At 53.7% G+C, this 22,496-nt stretch overlaps 2 protein-coding genes across 4 annotated transcripts; one reads left to right on the top strand and one right to left on the bottom strand.

Moving 5' to 3' along the window:
- The first annotated feature begins 45 nt into the window (after positions 1 to 45).
- Positions 46 to 10,245, top strand: EIF2B1 (eukaryotic translation initiation factor 2B subunit alpha). Its single transcript, XM_037511299.2, has 9 exons — positions 46 to 184; positions 988 to 1,089; positions 2,078 to 2,214; positions 2,320 to 2,436; positions 3,810 to 3,922; positions 4,471 to 4,539; positions 5,657 to 5,732; positions 6,985 to 7,110; positions 7,791 to 10,245. The coding sequence occupies exons 1-9, from the start codon at positions 172 to 174 to the stop codon at positions 7,953 to 7,955; spliced, it is 918 nt and encodes a 305-aa protein (XP_037367196.1). The 5' UTR covers positions 46 to 171; the 3' UTR covers positions 7,956 to 10,245.
- On the bottom strand, positions 3,361 to 22,018 carry DDX55 (DEAD-box helicase 55). Of its 3 annotated transcripts, none has more exons than XM_037511295.2 (14): positions 21,827 to 22,018; positions 20,263 to 20,313; positions 20,096 to 20,182; positions 19,235 to 19,326; positions 19,099 to 19,161; positions 17,272 to 17,421; positions 15,812 to 16,001; positions 14,574 to 14,656; positions 12,791 to 12,922; positions 11,754 to 11,846; positions 11,080 to 11,194; positions 10,475 to 10,643; positions 9,562 to 9,854; positions 3,361 to 9,316 (listed from the first exon to the last, which is right to left on the bottom strand). In XM_037511295.2, the coding sequence occupies exons 1-14, from the start codon at positions 21,986 to 21,988 to the stop codon at positions 9,140 to 9,142; spliced, it is 1,857 nt and encodes a 618-aa protein (XP_037367192.1). In that variant the 5' UTR covers positions 21,989 to 22,018; the 3' UTR covers positions 3,361 to 9,139. The 3 variants fall into 3 exon arrangements, with proteins under 3 accessions (XP_037367192.1, XP_037367194.1, XP_037367195.1); XM_037511297.2 differs by lacking the exon at positions 21,827 to 22,018 and adding an exon at positions 21,252 to 21,368; XM_037511298.2 differs by lacking the exon at positions 11,754 to 11,846.
- Positions 22,019 to 22,496: the final 478 nt, after the last annotated feature.

Here is a 22,496-nt window from a genome sequence, read left to right as displayed (position 1 = left end):
GGCCCAGGCCGCGCCCCGTACCCTCGGCCCCGCCCCGAAGCGCCGGAAGTGGGGTGCGGAGCCTCGCGGCGCGCTGTCAGGCTCCGCGGCTCCGAGGCGGCGCGGTCGTCGGGCCCTTCCGGGCAGCGCGCGCGGCTCTGGGCGCCGGGGGTCCGCGGTCCGGAGGGCGCCATGGACGACAAGGGTAAATGGGGCCGGGCCGGGGCTGCGGGATCCCTCCCCTCGCGCTCTCGGGCTGGGCTCCCGGGGAGGTCACTTTCCAAGCGCTGGCTGCCTGGCTGGTTCGCTTCCTCCAGTCCCAGCTAGAGCCCTCTCGCCGCCCCAGTGTTCAGGGGGTGGCCCTGAGAGTATCCGCAGACACCCCTCTGCCCACGCTTTCCAGTGCCCCCCAGAAAAGTGCGATTTCGGAGGAAATCGCACGCTTGATTTCCTCATATGTGAGATATAAGTGAGACTCCCTGGCCTGTTGGATCTGGTACTAGAAGCCAAACAATAAGGCGCAACTGATGCGCCCGTCCAGTGTGAGTATCAAGATGTTTCATTAAGTGGAGAGCAAGAACGCGTGCATCTGTTACCTTCTAGGCAAGGTACGGGGCATGGACCTATGGGTGCACAGTACACGTACGTATGTATGTGAATAGGCTTGAATGGTTATAGACTGTCTGCAGGGGTGGGAATTTGGTAAGATGGTTGGTCCTTGGAATCATTCAGGACTTGGCATCAAGGACAGAAGGGAGAATGACATTTCACTATTATTTAGTAAGTTCGTGCCACAGTACATAGACAGCGTTTTAGATATGAGAAAGAGAGCCACTAAAGTGGCATAGTCTCTCTCCCCATCGACATCTGTGGTGCCCCTGAAACCAGATGCTGGAATAGAAAGTGTTCTTAAAATTTGTTTGTTTCATAGTGTCAATTCATGGGCCAGCTCTCTGGTCTCACAGTCTATAAATTAAGTTGCTGAATCGCTTTTTTCTCCCTTCCCAGAGTTAATTGAATACTTTAAGTCTCAGATGAAAAAAGATCCCGACATGGCCTCAGCCGTGGCTGCCATCCGGACTTTACTAGAGTTCTTGAAGAGAGACAAAGGTAAAGAGGGTCATCCTCACACACTCTGGGCCTTAGGAATGTCTTCTAATATCTGTTAGAAGCATAGAAAATGAGAGATGAGTGTGTGGATACACAGGTAAGGCAGCCCAAGCCCAGTTCTTCATTTTCATCCTTTTAATGTCGCGAGAGCCCTCAAGTTTTTACCAGTTGGGTTCTCCTTTCATAAGTGAAATATGCTTTGAATTAAGTGTGACCATTTTATATTAGGTTAACTATGAAGCTGAAATTATAGCAGTAGTACAGCTTTATAAGTGTTCATGAAGTTTCTATCTTGTGTAGATGCTCCAGAATAAATTTTAGTATCATCATTCTGTGTGACTCAGGCATCCTAAATGTAAGCATCTGCATATGGCATGATATTTTGTAGAAGCAGAATAATAGTAGAGCCTTTCATCCGAAGGACTGGCCTGGAGCGTGTCTAAGACAACCTCAGCCTTGCAGAACTCATCTGCCCCGAGCCTTAATTTCCTTCCTGGCTGCCCCTTGCTGAAGTGAGCTTCCGCCATGCTGGCCTCGCACTTGTCATTCCAAGTTGATTCCCATCTTCGGGACTCACATGTCGCAGTCTGGCCCTGGAGCCTTTCCCACTGGGTCTTTAAGTGGCTGGATCCTTTCCTGCTTAATTTAAAGGCTCCTCATTCAAAGAGGCCATTCCTGCTAACTCTGTCTAGGGGGTTCCACCTTTCTCATCATTCTGCTTTTTGCTGTGCTCATCACAATCTGTAATGGATTCACTTGCTTACTTTTTTGAGTGTTTGTTCATTGTCTGCTTCTTCCACTAGAAAAGGAGTTTCCTCAGAGCAGGGCCCTGTCTCTCTTGTTTATGGATGTCTCTGGCATCTAGAATAGGCCCTGGTATACAGTAGGCGCCAGTAAATACTGGTTGGTTGAATGAATGAATGAATCACAGACCCACAATGGGCTGTGCTTCCACATTGAACTTACATCCATCGTGTGGCCATTGCAGGGGAGACGATCCAGGGACTGAGAGCGAATCTCACCAGTGCCATAAAAACCCTTTGTGGCGTGGACTCCTCCGTGGCCGTGTCCTCGGGCGGGGAGCTCTTCCTGCGCTTCATCAGTCTCACCTCTCTGGAATACTCGGTAAGCCCCCTCCCTCCGGTCACCTTCCTACGTGTCTGTTAGTGACAGTATTCTCAGCTTGGCGTGGAACGTCCCCTCTCCCTCATTTTGCTCTTTTCTTCCTAGGATTACTCCAAATGTAAAAAGATCATGATCGAGCGGGGAGAGGTTTTTTCCGACAGAATATGGCAGTCGAGAGAGAAAATTTCAAATCTGTGCCATACTTTCATCAAAGATGGGGCGGTGAGTAGCTGTCTGTCCTCTGTGGGAATGGGGAGCAGGGACTTAGGAGTTAGACTCCTGGGGGGAAATCCTGCCTCTGCCGCTTAGCTTGCTGCGTAACCTTGGGAAGTTCCTTCCACCTCTGTGGAGGTAGAACTAGGACCACCCTCACAAGGTCGCTGTGCAGGCCTTGCCCTGTGGCTTGGCATGCAGTGGGCACGGGAACCCAGACGTTGCCATTCTAGACATTGTCATTTTAAACAGGCAGAGAGCATCGCTGGCACAGCAGTGGGTGAATCTCCATTTAATAAGACGTCTAACTCGAGGCTTTCTGATTATTGGGTCTGCACTAAATTAACGTGGAGTCGCGTAATAGCTCTTGTGCTGGTTAGTGGCCGTCTTCCCCGCGAGGGTCAGCACTAGATTGAGGTTCTCTTTTTAACTTCATTTCAAACACTGTCACAGAGAAGCAGTGCGACCAAGTATTTACAGGTCTCGTGAGGAAAGGCTGGCGCTACAGCAAAGGGACAATAAAGCTGGCACAGTGTCTCTGCCACCACAGACTCCTGGGGCCAGGAAGCCTCCACTGCCCATAAAATTTTGACTCTGAAATCTTACCCTGTTTTATTGTCCTCTTCCCAGCCCTTGAAGTATGTTATTAAGTCAGTGACATCACAGATGAGAGTGGAACTTGTCCAAAAACCAGTTGCAAGCAAAGCGTTTGGGGCCAGCTGGGAGCAAGGTTATGGCTGCCTCTCAGGCCGCTGAGGGCCCTTCTGGCCCACTACACCCATTCATGTCGCCTGCCTGGCGCTCATGGACCCAAGTGTGCCAGTCATGTCTAAGCAGTAGCAGAACCAACCCCCAGGAGCTAGGGGGCCGTCCATGACAAAGGCTTTTTTTTTTTTTTTAATATTTATTTATTTATGCATACAAGAGCCAGGGTACAGGCCAGAGATGCAGGGGGTGAGAGATCCATCAGAAACAGAGTGGGGAACAGAACAGGTGGATTGACTGAAACACACTGCTGAGGGGAGCTGTGGGCGAGACAGGAGAGGTCTGCTTCGCCATGTGGGTTGCTCCCTGGCCTGCCAGGGATCGAACTCATGCTGCAGAGTCTGCGGATTGCTTCATAGTGCAGTGCACCATCAGGGAGGCCCAGACAAAGGCTTTTATATCTTACATCTTGTAACTCTGTGGGCCTGGGAGTCCAGCCTGTATCCCTGACAGAAACCTTTTCGGCTTGTACCTGGGCTTGCGTCACAGTCCAAGCAGGGAACCATCCTGACCACAGTGGTTTGTGAGACAGTGTACGAGAGGCTGTAGGAAGCCGCGCGCAGGCGGCGGGGGGCCCAGCAGCTCTCCCCTAACAGCGCCGTCTCGTGTTCCCACAGAGAATACTGACTCACGCCTACTCCAGAGTGGTCCTGAAGGTCCTGAAAGCGGCTGTGGTGGCCAAGAAGCGCTTCAGTGTGTACATCACCGAGTCACAGCCCGACTTGTCAGGGCAAGTATCTTCCCAATGGGGGGTCTGCCTGGAGGTCGCTTTAAAGAGCACACTGCAGGGTAGAATTCACCGCCAGGAGCCAGGACATCCCCGTTGACCTGTCGGGCGGCAGCTCTGTCCTTGATGGTGCCCGTCCCTACCTGGAAGAAAGACCACTGGGGATCTGCAGGAGGTCATGGCCCGGGATGGAGGGTTTGATTGACGTAGTTAAGTCAGAGGAGTGACAGGAGAGTGTGTGGGTTGAAAGATTTTTACCAAGGAGCACATAACTCACATGTTATCTAGGATGTAATAAAAGGAAAACTTTCTATATTCCTCAATTCGCCTCTCTTGCCAAGACTCCCTAAGATTATAGTTTTCCAGAAACACATACCTCCTCCAAAAGATCCCAAATTCTTGTTCCCTCCGTCCAGAGTCTTGGGATCTGCCCCTTCATTGATGAGCTGAGTTGTGAGCTGACGTGAATTTTCACTGTCTAGGGGGACCGTCATACCCCGCTGTGGGGCTTTCTTGGGCTTTTTCTAATATTTTTTAAATGTCATTTCCAGGAGGAAAATGGCCAAAGCCCTCTGCCACCTCAACGTCCCGGTCACCGTGGTCCTGGACGCTGCTGTGGGGTGAGCTTGTCTTCCCGACCACGATCCCATTTCCTCACCCACACCCAGGGCTGGGAGGAGCAGGGTATCCAGATTGAAGGTTTGAGTCCCACTCATAAAAGTACAAATGTACCCTGGGCAGCGTTCCGCGTCTTAATTGACGGCAGCACTACGCCAGCCAGCCCCTGCGAGGTCTTGGCGGTGGAGGCAGAGACAAGACTGGGGTGTGCATGTTGGGGGGGCGGTTCGCCTGCGGTGGCATCTTTGAAGAGGCCGCTGCAGAGACTGGCTTGAAGGCACCGTGGAGGCGGAGCTCCCTCCACCTGAACACAGGGCTGTCCCGAGGCTCGCAGGGCTTCCTCGTCTCACCCCTGCGACTCCTCACTAAAGCCGAGGTCGTGTGTGCCGCGGGTTGTCTGTCCCTCCCAAGAGAAAACGGGAGCGGTAACCTCTTGGCAAGAAAAAACACAGGGCAAGTAAGCAAGTAAATTAGGAATGTGTTCACCCTCCTGAGAAGATTCTTACATTCCACATCACTTCTTCCCAGCACCAGAGCACTCGGGCCTTTGAAGTGTTTGCTTTTTTTTTTTTTTAAGATTTATTTATGCATACAAGAGCTGGGGTACAGGCCAGAGATGCGGGGGGTGAGAGGATTCACCAGAGACAGAGTGGGGAACAGAACAGGCACACTGACTGAAGTACATTACTGAGAAGAGCAGCGGGTGAGTCAGGAGAGGTTTGCTGCGCCACGTGGATTGTTCCCTGGCCGGGGATCGAACTCGTGCTACAGTGGCTGTGGATAGCTTCATAGTTGCGCCACCAGAGAGGCCTGAAATGTTTGCTTATACTGAACTAGAACTGGAAGTGGAGGGCACTGCGCCCTGTCAGGATAAACGCTGATCAAAGCTCCTTGTGTCTGTCACACGTGGGCACGCACTTGGGAGCAGCGTGCGGTCAGGGCCAAAGCAGTTTAAGCCCCTGGTCTGCAGGGCCAGGTCTACTGCCCGGGCACCCAATGTTCTCGTGAAGTCGTGAGAGGAGCTGATCCTGAGGAAGGTGCAGGCGTCATCTCCGCAGGTGATGCTGCTGCTAACAAAGCCGGAAAAGAGGATAAAACAGCTTGTTTTTGTTTCCTTAGCTACATCATGGAGAGAGTGGATCTCGTCATAGTCGGCGCCGAGGGAGTGGTTGAGAATGGAGGAATTATTAACAAGGTAGGCTGACCCGTTCTGAGCGCCTTGCCTATGGCGCGGGGACACAGCCGGGCCCCACACCAGCACGGGGCATGAGGACTGCCCCCCTCGTCCCGCTCAGCTCAGGACCTCACCTCTGCGTCCCCTGGGCCACCAGGGGTCAGTCAATGTTGGTGAAATTTCCTTCTGTTTTGGAGATTGAATCACTTGGGAGAACGTAATTTATAGCTTCTCAAAACATGCTTTCATCGGAACTGGGGTTTTTGGCTTTTCTTTTCCCTTGAGCATATTTGACTCCAGCATCATCCTGTCAGTTGTGTTCTAATCCCTCTATTCATTGCTTAACACAGAAAGATTTTGTGAACGTTTGTTACGTGTGGTGAAGATTTGCCATCATGGCTATCAGTCACTTGTACGTATACGACGACTGTGGCGTTAGTCACTCACAATGTTGTGCAACCATCACCACTGTTTTTCAGATTGTCCCATCATCCCAAACTGCAGCTTTTATCACTGAGGAGAAATTTCCTGTTCCCCCGCCCCAGCCTCTAATCTGCCTTGTCTCCATAAGAGACATGTCTCTGCCCTGTGTGCCTCATGTAAATGGAGTCACACCAGATTTGTGCTTTTTGGTTTGGCTGATTTCACTTCATGTGATATTTTCAGGGCTCACCTGTGCTGTAGCGGGAGTTAGACTTCGCTCCTGTTAGCAGCCGAATGACATTCCATGGACGGCTGGACCACACTGTCGTCCATTCACTCGTGGGTGGACACTGAGTGGTTTCCACCTTTGGCTTTTGTGGGAAGCGGTGCTGTGTGCATGGGCACAGTTACCTGCCCAAGTGCCTGATCACAGTTCTTTGGGGCGTGATCCCAGGACGGAGTTGCCGGATTGTGTCATTCTGATTAGCTTTTTGAGGAACTGCCGAGCCATTTTCCACAGCGGCTGCCTCATTTCCATCCCCACAGCAGTGAAAACATGGACCTCCCCAGTTCTCCACACCCGCGCCAGCACTCACCACTTTTTCCCTTTAATCCCAGCCATCGTCTAGTGGCCAACTTGCCCTTCCCAAGTGGCTAGGGTCTCAGGCATCTTTGCCTGCGCTCACTGACCACGACTCTTTGGAGAAATGTTTTTTTGGTTGGTTTGTTGTTTTTCAAAACTGTTTGAGTCCAAAGCCAGCATTCCGTGTCACAACCACTCACCTTCCTGCTGCTTCCACTGGAGGCTGCTGTGAGATTTCATCCTTCTCCATTTCCTCCAACTTCCCAGATTGGAACCAACCAGATGGCCGTGTGTGCCAAAGCACAGAACAAGCCTTTTTATGTGGTTGCAGAAAGTTTCAAGTTCGTGCGGCTCTTTCCACTGAACCAGCAAGATGTCCCAGATGAGTTTAAGGCAAGTTTCAGATACTTGAAGGGGAATGAGGCTAAACTGAAACCTTGGGGGAATGCAGGGCTAAGAACGTTCCACTAAGTTATTCACTTCCCACTGCCATTTTCTCCACCAGTTGAGCTACGAAGGTAAATTGCTGCTAGTTGGATTTAGATTCAGTCTCCCTGTCCACACACATCCAGCCTTCAGTGTCTCACTTCAGCAGCAGTAGATACAGGCTGAGCAGAGAGAGGGAAAGCTCGTGGCTGATAGTCCAAGCTTTGGGCTCAACTGCCTGGGCTTAGCCACCATCTCGGCCCTAGCCATGTGACCTTGGGCAAGCCCTTCTATTTTCTGTTCTGTGGGCTTTACTTATCTGTGAAATGGGGCAGTAACACTGACAGGGTTCTGTGACACACTCCATGCCCAGTGTCGGGTGCCCTTGTTGTCCGGAGACAACAAGCGATCAGAGTTCTGGAGGAGGCCGCCCAGCTCAGTAGCGAGGGAATGCGGGGCTTAGGTTTTTCATTAAATTGTGGCCCTTGGCTAGTTGGCTGCCGCGGCTCATGGGGCCACACAGCTGCCGTCTCCCCATGTCCGGAGAGCACCTTCAAGGAGCAGCCCACAGGCCACTCAGGCCACAGCCTCCCCGGTTCAGATCCCAGATGGGTGGGCCGACTAACGTGCCTTTCCTGTCTCCACAGTACAAGGCAGACACTCTGAGGTCTGCACAGACTGGACAGGACCTCAAGGAGGAGCACCCGTGGGTGGACTACACCTCTCCTTCCTTAATAACACTGCTGTTTACAGACCTGGGAGTGCTGACACCCTCGGCAGTTAGCGACGAGCTCATCAAGCTGTATCTATAACCGCCGGCCCCTGCCGCACCCAGATGGTGGGGCCGTGCAGCCTGAGCAGCTTCTGGACCCTTTGGTGAACAAGGCCAAAGCGGAATTGGCTTTGTGTGAAGATTTGTGAATGAGGACTCAAAGTCATAAGCCTTGGAGAATTTTGTATTCACTTCAGTCCCATCTCAGATATGTTCATCGTTCCTCTAAAATCCAACCTAAATTGTGCTTACGGTTTCCAGAAACTTTCATTTCCAGTTTCCAGAATACAAGTTAGATTATTGGCTACTTACTGATGAAGAAGACAGGCCCACGTCCCCTCCCTTGCTCTTCCCAGCTCTCCAGACTGCTTTTCCAAAACAGGGATGCTAGAGCAGCAGGCCTGAGAAGGCAGGAGTTCCTGACTTGTACGAAAGGAAGAACTTGCTTCAGACTTCCAGGAGTGAACACCAGCCAGGGGCTGCCGTCCCCCCACCAGGATCAAGCCAGACGAAGGGGGATCTCCCGAGGGGACCTAAAGCAGGCAGAAACCACCGAGATGCCTTCCAGAACTCCCACAAACTAAAAAAGATGGAATTTCCTTTAATGAGTGGGTTATGAACAGCTCTTTAAAATTGCACTTGGGGACATCCATCCTGTACACTGACTCTGGGGACTAGACCCACTGGCCGCCGTGGCAAGGGCACCGCACAGCCCTGTTCACACACATCAGACACAGTCGCCTGGAAGGGCATCGTTTATTCAAAAGGCAGGATCTTTTCCAGAATATGGCTTGCTGTTCCTGTTTTTCAGATACTCAACAATAAAACAGTACTGAGGGCTATTCGTAGAAAAGACCCAGCCACGTCAGTCACCCTCTGCCGGGGTAAGGACACACTGGAGGATCTGACAAGGCTAAAGTTGAGTAAACCTCAGCATCCCTACATTAAAAAAGGCTAAGACAGCCACAGAAAGGTGAGCTCTATAATAAGTGACCCATTTTCACTCCAATGTTGTCACATTTTCCTCTGTTATACTTCTTCAGGCTTGCAACAAAACATTCATGAGTATGAAATCCCCTGCACGCCTCTCTAGTCTGAAAGAATGGCACTCAGATGACTTCTTAGGTGTCCACTGGGTGGCCAGCAAGAGCCAACAGTCGCCGTCTGCTGAGCAGGGCCATGCGGACACTCCCTGCATACACACGCCCCCACTGCACCCTGGAGTCAGCAGGCAGCTTCCAGATCTGACACCCCGAGGTCTGCTGTTTTGATGGTCCTTTTGCCACTTGTTAGCAACCCCTTCTCAAATTCTTCTCCAGAAATTTTGCCTTTCTTAAACTTTTTCAAGAGCCTTGTGTCATTAAGAAGCTCCTCCATGTCTTCATCTTCAATATCAGAACCCTAAGTGCAGAAGAGAACAACAAACTACTGAATTTCTCAGCAATGGTGTTTCAAGCGAAACCAGCAATTTTTAATCAGGAACTACTCTCTCAGAACAGCTTGGCAAACAGACTGTTCCCACCCTGAGTCTCTAGCATAATACAGAAATATGAGCGCCCCGCACAATTTCTATGAAAAGATACAGTAAAATCTGCTTAGGATTCTAGGTTGAACATTGAAGGAATAAAGAAAACTGAAAACTTCACCTCTTCCCGTTTCCTTTTTTCATTCATTTTTCTCTTCTTTTCCTTTTTGGCTTTTTGCTTTGACCAAGCTTTACTTTTTATGAATTTTTTTCTTCCTTCATTTTCTGTCTTATCTTTCCTCCGCTGCTCCAGTAGTTTCTGCCTCTGTTTCTCTCTGGTTTTATCTTTAAATGGAATGGTGTCTGTGTCAACATCCACAGGCACAAAATCTGAAAACTGCCTTCCTCTCAGTTCCGGCATCTTGGGCATCCTCAGCAGGGCGAAACCTCGAGCAAGACTAGCAAAATCAAGGTCTGATTAAACCAAAACATCAGAATTAGCACACCTGGCATGGGAGGAACAACCAGTGGAAGATTCCTAACACTAACTTTTTCTAATCAATTGATCTAGTGGATTCACTGTAAGATAGGTTTTTTTAAAATACATAAAATAGGGCCTCCCGGATGGCGCAGCGGTTGAACACTGGGTTGCGAAGCTGCCTGCAGCCTCTGCAGCGCGGGTTCGATCCCTGACTGCTCCCCAGCCACCGGAGGAGGGTCCCACATGGCGCGCAGACCTCTCCTGCCACCTGCTGCTCCCCTCAGCAGTGTCCTTCGGTCCTTCTGCCTGCTCTGCTCCCTGCTCTGGCTCTGGTGAATTCTCTCACCCTCCTGTGCTTCTGACTGTACCCAGTGCATGTATAAATAAATAAATCTTAAAAAAATATTAAAAAAAAAAAAATACATAAAATAAGTATACTTTACTACAAAGCAATACTTAGCAGCCAGTTTAGTCTGTCTCCTCAGACCCTGGGAAGACTTACTTCTAAGTGTTTAGAAACATGCCTAACATTTTTAGAAGACAAAGCAGTTTTTACTTGAAAGGCTCGTAACCACCGAAGGCGGCGATGCATCCTGTGAGAAGTCTGACTCACCCTTCAGTCTGAAGATGAGGCTGCATTCATGCTTCGCGTAGGCCTGGACGAACGACACAAATGCTTTCATGCCTTTCTCAAACACAGCTCTGTCGGCCAGGGCCATGGACTTGAGCTTTGGAAGGAGGTCGACTGTGTTTCTCTGGAGTTTCATCTCCTGCAGGGGGCACTGCAGAGAGACCACGTTCCCAACTCACTCCCAAGTCCCCCCACAGCAGTGCCAACAAAACCAAAGCAGAACAAATCTTTGATTTCAGAGACCCTGAAGTTAAATACAACCCAAAATAAAGTACAAAAAGTACTTTAAATCTTTGGGGAAAAAAATTACAAATTGTTTTAATCAGATTTTACACGACATTCCTAACTTCTTTCTGGTTGGAAGCAGGCAATGTGAGGTGCATGTTCCCAAGTAACTAGACAGCAGGGCCACACGGTGGCTGCCCCCTGCTGAGGCTGAGCCACTAAAAGGCCTCAAAGCCAGCCAGGTCCCTGCATTTACAGCACCACCTTGTGACCCCTCATCTGTGTCCCAGAATGATTACCCAAAAAGAACTTTTCAACCCCCTCCATCACCAGGCATTTTATATGAAGAGAAAACAGCTTACTTTTTGGTTAATTGCAAGGAAATTGATGTAGGACTCTTCCATGGGAAGGAGGAACACCAGCGCGCTACCCCCGTGGCCGATGCGGGCTGTACGGCCGCAGCGATGCACAAAGGCACTGTGAACACAGGGCGGGCACGAGGCCACCACGCGACGCTGACTGCAGAGCAAGGGCCTTCAGCCCTGCAGCTCAGCCCACTCACTCGCGGCCACCAGCATCCATCACACACCACACAGGTCTGGACCACATTCCGTGTGTGCCTAGCTGATGATGCAGACACAGCCCCGGAAGATTTGGAAACAGCGAGAAGTACAACAGATACGTGACCTGTGACCCTCCACCGAGAGGGGACCATGACTGCTCGGGGCTTGCATCTAAGGCGCCCCTGTGTCTGGCAGCATGGTGCATGTTTACTTTGAGGAGGAAAATTTAAAATTGTATACATGGTGTTAGTAGTTTTCCTTTAGAGGTCTTGTGCATTTCTGTAAGAACCTTAAGAAGCACCTGAAAGTAGCTCTGCTCAACACACAACATCACGATTGGCAGCCTAATGATTAGGGATCTGTTTGTCTGTTTTTTTCTACTTGAAATGTTTCATAAACATGTTCACCTTCCTCGGGTTCACATCCTGTCAGGCTAGGCTCCTAGAGAGAGCAGGCATCCTATCACGCGGTACCTGGCACTGCTGGGAGGGTCGTACTGCAAGACCCAATTTACTTCGGGAATGTCTATTCCACGGGCCATCACGTCGGTGCACACCAAAATCCCACTAGAAAATGAGAAGATGCCATTTTCATCGCCATCAACTGCCCTTACTGATCTCGGTAACATAGCAGTAACACGTCCAGTTGGGATAACTTCCGTGTGGGAAAAAGAAACTACAGAGGGTGTAATCCTTTGCAACCAAGTAGAGATAAACGAGCACTTCCCTCCCAGACTGCAGTGCAGCAGCGCCACGCTGAGAATGCTTCAGCAGAGCCAGGAGCGTAAAATTAGAAAAAAGTACTGATCACATGCACAGCCATACCCTGGTCCCAAGCAGACCCTGCGTTCCCTCCTATAGTCGCCCACCTAACAGTCAAGACAGGGTTAACACCCCTGTGGCATACTTGCTTATCCCACAGAGTTTTCAGACCCCCACTGACCAGACCCTGGGCCAGAGGCCAGGGAACCTGGGAGTGAACACAACTGACAGGTTCCTGTTCCTATGAGGCCTAAAATCTAGCAGACAAGGGCCTCCCCAGTGGCACAGCAAGTTGAGCGCTGTGCTGTGAAGCTGTCCGCGGCCTCTGCAGCACAGGTTCGATTCTTGGCCGGCCAGGAAGATGCCCACATGGCGTGGCAGACCTCTCCTGCCTCGCCCGCTGCTCCCCTCAGCATGTCTTCAGTCCATCTGCCTGTTCTGCTCGCCATTCTGTCTCTGGTGAATTCTCTCACCCTCTCATGCTTCTGGCCTGTACCCAGTTCTTGTATAAATAAATAAAAATAAATCTTTAAAAAAAAAAAATCTAGCAGATAAGTTGACTGGTGACCACAGAAGTCAGTCCAGCAAATGGTGGGGTCAGGACCAGGAGACAGCTCTGGGCTTGCTTTATGCAGAGGAGACATGAGAAGTGGGTTGGAGGAGGAAGAGGGATCTGGGCTGCGGAAATGCCACACGGAAGGTGCAGAGGCAGAGGCACCCGAGACAGAGCAGCCGGGTTGCTGACCCACCTCTGCAATCCGCGGAACTCCATGAAGATCTTATTGCGCTTGTATTTCATCTTTCCATGGATGCACATTATCTTCACATTCTTCACCAGACCCTCCAGGGCCTTACCATAGTATTCCACGCAGGCGCAGGTGCTGCAGAGGGACAGAGGTCTCAAAAGTGGCCAGCTCGGGCCTCTGCAGGTTGGGGGGCGAGTAGGAAACATGTGTGCCACACATTGGCCACAACCCGATCCTCTTGGGAGAACGCAGAGAAGGGCCATGAACGCCACCCACAGCGCAGCTCTGCACCCGAAACCCTCGCAGCCAAGGAAGTCAGTCTTCTGACTTCTGTTCAAGATCCCACAAATAGGAGCTAAAATCCCAAGGATATCTTCCTCCTACCGAAAGATGTTATGCAAGGGCACCTTCCCTGGCCCCCGGAAGCTAATTAAGCTGCAGGAGACATTCAATGTAAACAGTCCTGTAAGATTTCAAAACACTCCTGCTTCCCTTTTGGGGAGCTTTGTCCCCCATCGGCATGACCCGGAGGGCGGTTAGCCTACATTAGGCAATCAGATCCTCTCTCAAGTGGGCCGGTCCAAGGGTGAGCCTTGAAGTGATGGTCTGTCAATTTCTGCCCCTACGTTTTCTAGGGCTCCCCAGTCCCATCTTTCTTAAAGGCTGAGCACTCAACTTTCCCTTTGAGTCTGAGTTCCCTACACAGCACCCTAACAAAGGGCTTGTCCCAAGCCCCCTTTATTTGGTGGAACGCCCACATGATGACCCCAGATGAGGGACCTTAAGCTCAGAGCAGCAACAGGCAGAGCAGTGTCTTCCCCACTCCCCTAGGCCCGGTGTTGCCCATGGGGCTGACTCTACTTCAACCCCCTCTTCAGGACCTGTATGATTGCCACCAGACGCTCCCCTACTCCACAGTCCCCTCAGTGCAGTCAGGCCTTTTGCACACTGGGGGTCACAGCCCACAGACCCTGACCACAGGCTCCCTGGTCCTGAAGTCAAATTAGCGACCCTGGACCAGAAGAGCAGAGGAAATGAGAACACACCCCACCGAGCTGAGGGCCAGGTCTGGGGACAAAGTTTCAACTTAGTGTGTGAGCAGACGCCAGGTTACATTTCTAACTGTGGTCAACACAGGTAGTCCAGAGACTTTTACTGGGGGAATAACATGGGAAAGAAAGACTTTTTTTTTTTGGTATTACCAAAAAATACCGCGATGGGTATAGCTGGAAGAGGAAAAGCCCAAATAAGGCAACTTGTGCCCCGTGCACGTTCTGACTACAGGACAAGACCCCAGCACAGACGCGGGGGAGACTGAGCACCTTCTCAGCCACACCCTCCCCAGCTCCCCACTGCACGCTCCCTTTCCCCTCCTCTACTAAGCCAGGGTGGCGAGCGGCCCCCAAAATGCAAACTGACGCCAGCAGGGAGGGAATTTGCTCTCTGGTATGAAGCAGATACAAGGGAGCTGACACCGCCTTATCCCTCCTCCACCCCTGCTCCTGCATCTGCCCTCAATGCAGGCGTGACAGAGCTGTCACTGTGATCTCTGAGAACTGTGAGGTGACACACAGGAAGGAGAAGACCACTGCAGAAACGCCTCCACGCCAGGCAGGAAGGGCCAGCTCCGCACTGCTCCGCCTGGGAGGGGCAGGCCGCGGCTGAGCCAGAGGCGGGGTTCCAGCTCCCCGCAGCCAGACACACAAGCGGGAGGCCCAGCCTGGAAGGATCCCAACCTGCCCGTCTGGGCTGGGAGAGCCAGGCGCTCTTCGAGCGGAGGGATTACCTGAAGAAGACGAGGTGTTTCTCCTGCTTATGGTTTCGAAGAAAATGCACCAGCTGGTTGAATTTCTCATCCGCCTTACAAACCTGCAAGTGGGAAGGAAAACCAACGCAACGGTGACACACCGACGGCAACAACCCCATGGCTATTTTCGATTTTGGCTCTTAAGATAAGGAATCTAATTTCCTCCGAGAACAGCACAGAATGCAAGCAGAAAGGTGACCAGTCCGCTTAGCTCAGGACAAACGTCGCCCACTGGGAAAGGCCGTCCTCCTAAGTCACAGCATCGCGTCGCTTTGGACACTGATAGGACTGTGTTGGCTGCACCGCCCCTGCCAGGCGGCCTTCTGAACTGCAGATTCCTGGGCGCAGCACACGGACTCAATTCCATCGGTCTGGGAGTGGACCAAGGAGCCTACACTAAGAGCTCCAGGAGAGCCTGAGGCACAGCCGAGTGCAGAAGTCATAGCCCCAAGTTGAATTCAAGTTTCCAGAAAGGAATGTACCTATTATTTGAAAATCCCTCCTTGGGGAGAGACTGCAGTCTCTTAACTTCTCAATCAAATGCTCTATTCAGGCCTCTAAATTGGAGACACTGACACCCCCCTGAAGGCACACCCCATCTTTACCAAAACCCAGCCCTTGGGTGGAATTTCGTTCAAGTGCTAACACTGCGTCAGTAACTTCGGTGAATGCAGAACGTGGTGCTGGGAGCCCCAGGGCTGAGCTGATTAGCACAGCACGCTGAGCACGCACCCGAACGCCTCTACCTGCATTCACCAGTTAATCCTCACACAGCCCTACAGAGCAGGGGCCCCTGGAGGCCCCTGTTTGTAGGTGACGGACAGTACTGGTTGCGTTAGTACAGGACAGAGCCAGTATGTACCCAGGCTATCTTCCTCCAGGGGCGCACTCCATACGCCCACGGTGGGCCGGGCCCTGCCTCCACCTGAACCAGGCCTCCTGACCTCGTCCAGCCCAGCCTCGGCAGAGCCTTCAGCTCTGTCTCTCACTCCCCTTCTGACGAGCCTGTCTGATTTCAGCAACCTTTCCAGGCACCCAAGACAGCGCCGATTGCAGCCTTGTTCTGCACAGAAGACAGCAGCCGCCGGCTTCGCAGCCCAGAGGCGCCAGGGACTCGCTGTCTGGAGAGTAGGGGCTGCCTCGTGAACACGCCGCAGGGTCCTCAACCACAGTCAGCGTCCGCAGACCCCCGTCGCCACTCCTACCCCATCGCTCACCATGTAGTGATTCTCTAGGCGGGAGGGGGTTTTCTGGGTGCTGCTGGCAGCCACGCCCTTCTCCTTCACCGAGATGCGCACGGGGTTCCGGAGGCCGGCCCGCACCAGGCTCTCCACCTCCTGCGTCTGCGTGGCGGAGAAAAGGCCCGTTCTCCTCTGCTTTGGCAAAAACTCCAGGATAGTGTTTATGCTGAAAAAGAGGGCTCCATGTTAACACGTCTCGGAACCCCGTTGCTAACTAGAGTTTTATGATTCTAAAGAGGTACGTCAGCAGGCGCAAGAGAAGCCATTACCCCACTGACCGTAGCTACAACCGGGAGAAAAGTTAACAGGCGACTTACTTCTTTGTACCCTCATTTTCCCAAGGTGTCCCCAATATAAGCAGATAATTAAACTTACACTGGGGGGGGCTAATAAAAGTGAGTGAAATTAAGATATAAAGCGTCCTGAGAGAAAAAACCAGTGAACGGCGCACTTGACTGTCACACACACACACACACACCCAGTCATGCATCTATCACAAAAGAAACACAGAAGCCTTAAAAGAAATCATGAAGGAAAATGCACCTAAGCATCCAAGGCCTTTCTCCCCCTCCCTGCCAGGTGCCACCCGCACACCCTCTTCTTCTCCCCGCCGCTGACTAATCCTCGGCCAACACCGCGGGTTTTGGGGAGCTGAAAAGCCCCGCTGGCCTCCAGGTGCTCACTCTGACCTGGTGACATGCGCGACATGAGGGTATCACGGGCCGCCACAGTGGATGTGGCAGCGGGAAGCCGTCTCGGCCCACCCCCTGCCAGCCTCCACTAGGCCGCGCTGCACGTCATCACGCCCAGTGTTCCCTCTGCCAGGAGCGAAGGACGCTCTGGGCAATTACGGACCTGCCAACGTGGAAGACGCCACAGGAAGAGGAGCCACAGGTGGTAAAAATGATGCCAACACTGGCTCTTTGGCTTGGAGAGAAGTGAAGAAGCAGAGGCCAGGAGAAGGCCTGGCACGGGCCGGTCCAAGCAAGCCCCAGGCCCGCACCATCGCCAGTCGGCCCATCTATGGCGCCCTGAGCTGCCGAGACGGACCGGGCAGGACTAGCGTATGCTCGAGCAGGCGCCGGGCTGGGGCTGGTCTAGCCTCGGGGGTAGAGAGTCAGAAGCCTCAAATACAGCGGGCAACTGAGGACGGCCAGGCGGGGACAGGCAGGCGGGAGGAGCAACCTGGCGTGCAGGCCTTGGCCGTGGCTACGTCACCAAGATCTAAGATCCACCACAGATCCCAGCCCTCACGCAAAAGCCAGGAAGCAAAAAAAAAATCAAAGAGAAGAACAGGATGCACACCGGGTGCCGGGACAGGACGCGCGAGCCAACTGATGTCTGAAATTCAAAGGCAGCCACGAGTGACGGGGGAGGCCATGCAGGCCCCTTTTCCTCCAGTGTCACCCGGGGTCAGTGAAGCCCAAAGCCAGTACCTTGCCTCAAACCCCATGTCCAGAAGTCTGTCCGCCTCGTCCAGCACCAGCACGTCCAGGGACCGCACGCAGCTGGCCAGGTCCAGGCCCTCCGCCTTCCTTCGGAACATGTCCTCCAGGCGGCCGGGGGTCGCCACCACGATGTTCCCGCTGCAAAAAGCAAGTCAACACTCACCGTGACCTCTGGACGGTGGGCTTATTCGGGATTCCTTGTAGCAAGCTTTGTAGCCCCTCAAGTCATCTACACCCCAGTGAGGAGACCCTGAGAGGGGGTGGAGAGAGCTGGGGGGCAGGGAAAGTGCGGGCTGTGCGCGAGACAGACGTAGACTCCAGGCTAAGGCCTGGGGAAGGGGTCAGCACACTCGGCCCTTCTGCTTTGGTGACACTGTACAGGGACACAGCCACAGCCTCCGCCCACGTGGCTCCTTCAACAGGGAGGTGAGCAGTCAGGACAGGGGGCGCAGCCTCACAGTGAAATAGTTACCAGCTGGTCCTTTAGGAAAAGGCGAGCCAACCCAGAGCAAACCTACAGCAGGCCACTCGACCGCCTGAACTCGTGTATAAAATGACACTGAACAGATTCAGAGATGATTTTATGTAACAGTGACAAACTGGCAGACAAAAGGGCAAATTTCGCCTGGACCTCCACAGATTGGTTGACTGGCAAGACATTTTTCATTAAATGACATGCCAGACAGTTAAAAATTTGGCAGTAACACACAGAAATCTTGAATTCCGTATTCTTTTTTAAAAATTCACAATCTGGGCCTCCCTGGTGGTGCAGCAGGTTGAGCGCAGCTGTGAAGCTGTCCGCAGCATCTGCAGCTCGGGTTCAATTCCTGGCCGGTCAGGGAGATACCCACATGGCGCGGCAGACCTCTCCTGTCTCCCCGCTGCACCCTTCAGCAGTGTTTTTGGTCCGTCCGCCTATTCTGCTCCCCACTGTCTCTGGTAAATCCTCTCACCCTCCCGCATCTCTGGCCTATACCCCAATTCTTGTATAAATAAATCTTTAAAATAAAATAAAAATAAAAAAATTCACAATGTGCCATGACTGAGCCCAGAGTCCCGCATGCAACGGCAGCTGGAGAAGCGCATTCAGGCCCACTCAGGCCTGTCACTGCCCTCCACGCCCTCTGGGCCCTGCAGGGGCTGGCACCTAAGCCCGGTCAGTTCATCTGGTAGCTGGGACACAGCGAGTGCTCAGGAGGTGATGGTTCTGTTTACGAAGATAGTTTGAGCCACTCACTATGAGCCTCACTCCTGTGCGAATGAGGATGTCACCTCGTACAGATGCCACCATCCATGTGAACTGGTTGTGCGTTCAGCAGCGCACCCAGTGCCCAGGAGGACTCCAGACTCAGGGGCACCCCAAGGGTAACTGATGAATGGCAAACTCCAAATGAGATGCAAGTTGGGAAAATCCTAAGCCCCCTCATCTGTTTTAGAGGTGCTCGCTAGGGTGCGAGGCCCCAGGGAGATGCCGGGCAGACAGTGGCCACCTGTCTGTGTGGAGCTCAGGATTACCATGGAGGAATGAGCCCACTTAGTGGCCAGACGGGGAAAAGCAAGGTGCTTAAGTCCTGTCTTTGGCCTGGGGAAAGTGGGGGAGCCACACCCCACCTCATTTCACTGCAGGAAGACCCAGGGGAGGGGCCGTTCCTCGGGCCAAATGGGAAGGAGTAGGAGAGCAAAATTCCAGGTTGGCCTGGAGAAAAGACCTTTTTAAGAGGAATGAGGGAATGCCCTGTCAGGCCTAGGTCATCAATCAACTCTTGGATGTGGTGCCAGGAGCAAGCAATGAGGGGCAGAGCCCAGCAAACTCACCCATGTTCTTTAAACCTGGCCACATCGTCGGCAGGATTCCGGCCCCCGATCCAGAGAATCTGGCTACGACAAGGAAGGAGTCTGTGAGCTGGTGGGCAGGACACCGGCCCAGGGCTCTCAGCAGTCACCCACCTACCGGAACTGGGGGAAGGGCTTGGTGAAATGCGCCAGGACCTCATCTATCTGCACAGCCAGCTCCCGCGTGGGCGTGATGATGATGGCTCCCACCTGCCCACGGAGGGGAGGACACTGAGCAGCTCGCGGTCATGGGGGGCCCAACACACACACACACACACACAGACACACACACACGCTGTAGCCCGCACCCCACCAGGCACGGTCCAGGCCAGCAGCTCTCCCGGGCCTGGGCAGTGCTCACCGACCACTCTGAACTGTAGTTGATACTCATCATTCACAGCTGTTGTGTCCTGTGACATGGCCATGAACTCAGGATCAGCGAATGTGACCCTGCTCTAGGGGACCGTACAGGGTCGGGGTCCTGCCAGCCTCTGGTCACACACAACCCTTTTGTCAACAGATCCATACAGCACCTCGTTTTAACGTTTCTGCCTGAAGACACCTTATTTGATACAGCGGACTCGTGAACATTACACTCGTGGCCAACAGCCCCACTGCTCCTCCTGAAAGCAGCTCATGGAACACGCCTCTGTGACATGCCTTCTACAGAAAGCCCATTCCGCCTTCCTGTGCTCAGGAGACGCAAACAGCACAGCAGTGAGGAGCCGTCAAGGGACCCACCTGTTCAGTGTGGGCGCTGCAACCAGGCCGCAGGATGTCGCGCCTGTTCAAAGGCAACGCCAGCTTTGCGCTACGTGGTGTGAGCACCAATTGGGGAACACTACTAAGTCTTAACAAGCCGGCGAGTTTACAGACACAGATGCACCAAAGGACAGACTTTCTTCACGCTTCTGACCAGATTTTTACTCAACTGAGCTCACAATGACCCAGTGAAAAGAAGTCACATAGCTATCCTCACCTGATTCTTTTTTAACTTCTCTTCCCTTCTCAGAAGTATTTCCAGGATGGGGATGACAAAGGCGAGTGTTTTGCCACTCCCTGTGACCTGCAAAGGGGAGCAGTTCTGGTTGGCAGCCTGTTTTGGAGGGAAAGCACAAGGACAGGCTGCATCGGCCAGGTACTCACCGCTTCCGCGGCGACATCTTTGTTCTTCATGAACAGAGGGATGGTAGCAGACTGGAGAGAGAGTCAGCAAAGTTCCGTTAGACACGACTCCACAGCTGTGGCCACAGCCCTGGGATGCACAAGGCGGCCCGCATGGCCTCCAACACGAAGCAGACTCTGAGAGGGTCGCCACGGTTCCCAGAGGGACTGGCCCACAGGTATGTGACTTGGTCTGCACAGCCGGCAGGAGGGGAAGGTGAGCTAACAGGGGACTAAGTCCTGAATTCCAGTGCTGCCTCGCCATCCCTAGACTGCCAACTCTGGCAGCAGACATGAGTCTCCTTGGCACGGACCTACCCAGGTGTGGCACACAGCACTGCCTACTTTTACCTCCAGCCCTGGGTGCTTCCTCCACCTCTCTCCTGGGGATCTTGTGGACATCTCGCTCAACATTTCCAAACATTTCTCATGATTTTCCCTCTGAAACCTGTAAACTGTCCCCCACCCCCTGCCCTCCTCATCTCAATAAATGGTACCACCGCCCACCCAGCTGCTAAGGACAGACACCTCAGCGTCGCTCCTCTGGATTCCTCTCATAACCCCCACGTCCGGTCCCTCAGCAACCCCAAACCTATCTCAAACTTGACTTCTCAAAATTCACTGATTCCTCTTCAGGCCACCAGCATCTCGCTCAACAGTGGCCTCCTAGCTGACCTCCTCGCCTCTACTCTTCCCGCTCGAAAGCCCGTCTCTGCACAGCAGTCCCATCTCCGCCCTCGCAGGCTCTCCACGTGAGATGGGCTCTTCCACCCCAGAGGCAGAGCCAAGCTCCTCCGCGGCCAGCACCTGGCTCGCTCATCCCCTGCGCTGCCCGGATGCCGCGGCCGCCAAGGCCCTTCTTTCTGCTCCTGCAGCTCCAGCCCCCGCCGAGGCATCTGCACTGGCCCTTTTCGGGCGCGCTCTCCCCGGCCGCCCTGGGCGTGGAGGGCCCCCGTGCCCGCGCCGGGTACCTGCACCGGCGTCATGTGCGGGAAGCCCAGCTCCCGCAGCGAGCCCAGCACCCGTGGGTGCAGCCGCACGGGCAGCGACTCCCAGGACCCCTCCGTCACGCGCTCCATGGCCGCGCCGCCGCCGCCCGCGAGCACTTCCGCTTCCGGCGACCGGGGCCGGGGCCGGCCGGGAACCGGGGCCGGCCGGGAACTGGAGCCGGCCGGGAACCGGGCTCGCGCGGCGGGTTCCGGGGCCGGGGCCCGCGGCGCCTGGGCACCCGCGGCCTGGCCGGGGCGGGGAGGGGGGGCGCTCCGCCCGACTCGCCCGCTGCCGGCCGCCCGGAGCCGGGGGCGGCACTCCCGCTTTCTGCCCGCGTCCACCACGCTGCCGCCGCGTCCCGGCCGGAGTCCGAGCTGAGACGCTTTTCCCCGCCGGCCTGGGGCAGCCGCCCGCCCGCGCACCTTCCTCCCGCGACCGCCCGCCGACCGCCGGGAGGGGCCGGGCTCCGGCTGCGCGGGCCCCGCGGCCGCCAGGCCCTTCCGACGCCCTCCCGGGCGGCCTCCCGTCCCGAGCACGAACGCTTTCCCCGCCTTACCGCGCGCCCGCGGCTCTCAAACCCGCGCGCCACCTTCCAGCGCCGAGCGGGAGATCCCGCAACGGGCATCTTTCTCTGCGTTTTCATCCCAGCGGTTCCGGCTGGTAGCGCGCCGCAGTCTCGCAAGTATTCGGGGGATGGATAAGCGGCAAGAGTATCCATGCAGACTGGTCAGACCAAAGGTGACGGGGAAGGCCTGAGGCGACCCTTTCGCCGTCCTGTGACCACACCCTCAAGAGCCTTTTTGACAACTTAAAAACGGGACTTGCAGCCGGCTCCGAAAGCAGAGGCAGAGAGCTCATCTGCTCTGCACTTTAGGCTCTGCTGAACGAGCTTTCTGGTTTGAGACCCATTTCCAAGCCTGTCTCCTTATGTCCAAATTGAGAATTTAAAAAGCACCCAAGGCGGTGGAGGTTTTAAGGAATAACCGAGAAAGGCCCCCCAAAGTGCTCAGCAACTCGCCAGGACACTGCAAGTGCTGGATAAACAGCAGCTTCTTTGGCATGTAAAGGCAGCTGATTTAGTTGCTGGTTCCACAAATCACTGCATCTGTGGACCTTGGGATCATTTATTTCCTCTTAATTCCTACATTCATAAACCAAGTGGTTGACACTGAAAATATCGCAAATTATTTTTTCCCCAAAAAGAAAAATCTAATAATATATTAACA

This window comes from Talpa occidentalis, unplaced genomic scaffold, assembly GCF_014898055.3.
Source record: "Talpa occidentalis isolate TD23 unplaced genomic scaffold, MPIMG_talOcc4v2.1 talOcc4.14, whole genome shotgun sequence".
Classification (NCBI taxonomy): domain Eukaryota; kingdom Metazoa; phylum Chordata; class Mammalia; order Eulipotyphla; family Talpidae; genus Talpa; species Talpa occidentalis.
Note: the sequence above shows the minus strand (reverse complement) of the source record. Positions and strands in the feature narration are given on the sequence as shown.

Coding starts and splice junctions, on each gene's coding strand:
- EIF2B1 (XM_037511299.2), top strand. Junction 4,540..5,656: donor GTCCTGGACGCTGCTGTGGG/GTGAGCTTGTCT, acceptor TTGTTTCCTTAG/CTACATCATGGAGAGAGTGG. Junction 5,733..6,984: donor ATGGAGGAATTATTAACAAG/GTAGGCTGACCC, acceptor CCAACTTCCCAG/ATTGGAACCAACCAGATGGC.
- DDX55 (XM_037511295.2), bottom strand. CDS start 21,988: ATGGATACTCTTGCCGCTTATCCATCCCCCGAATACTTGCGAGACTGC. Junction 20,314..21,826: donor TTGAGAGCCGCGGGCGCGCG/GTAAGGCGGGGA, acceptor CTCTCTCTCCAG/TCTGCTACCATCCCTCTGTT. Junction 11,847..12,790: donor GAGTTCCGCGGATTGCAGAG/GTGGGTCAGCAA, acceptor CTCATTTTCTAG/TGGGATTTTGGTGTGCACCG.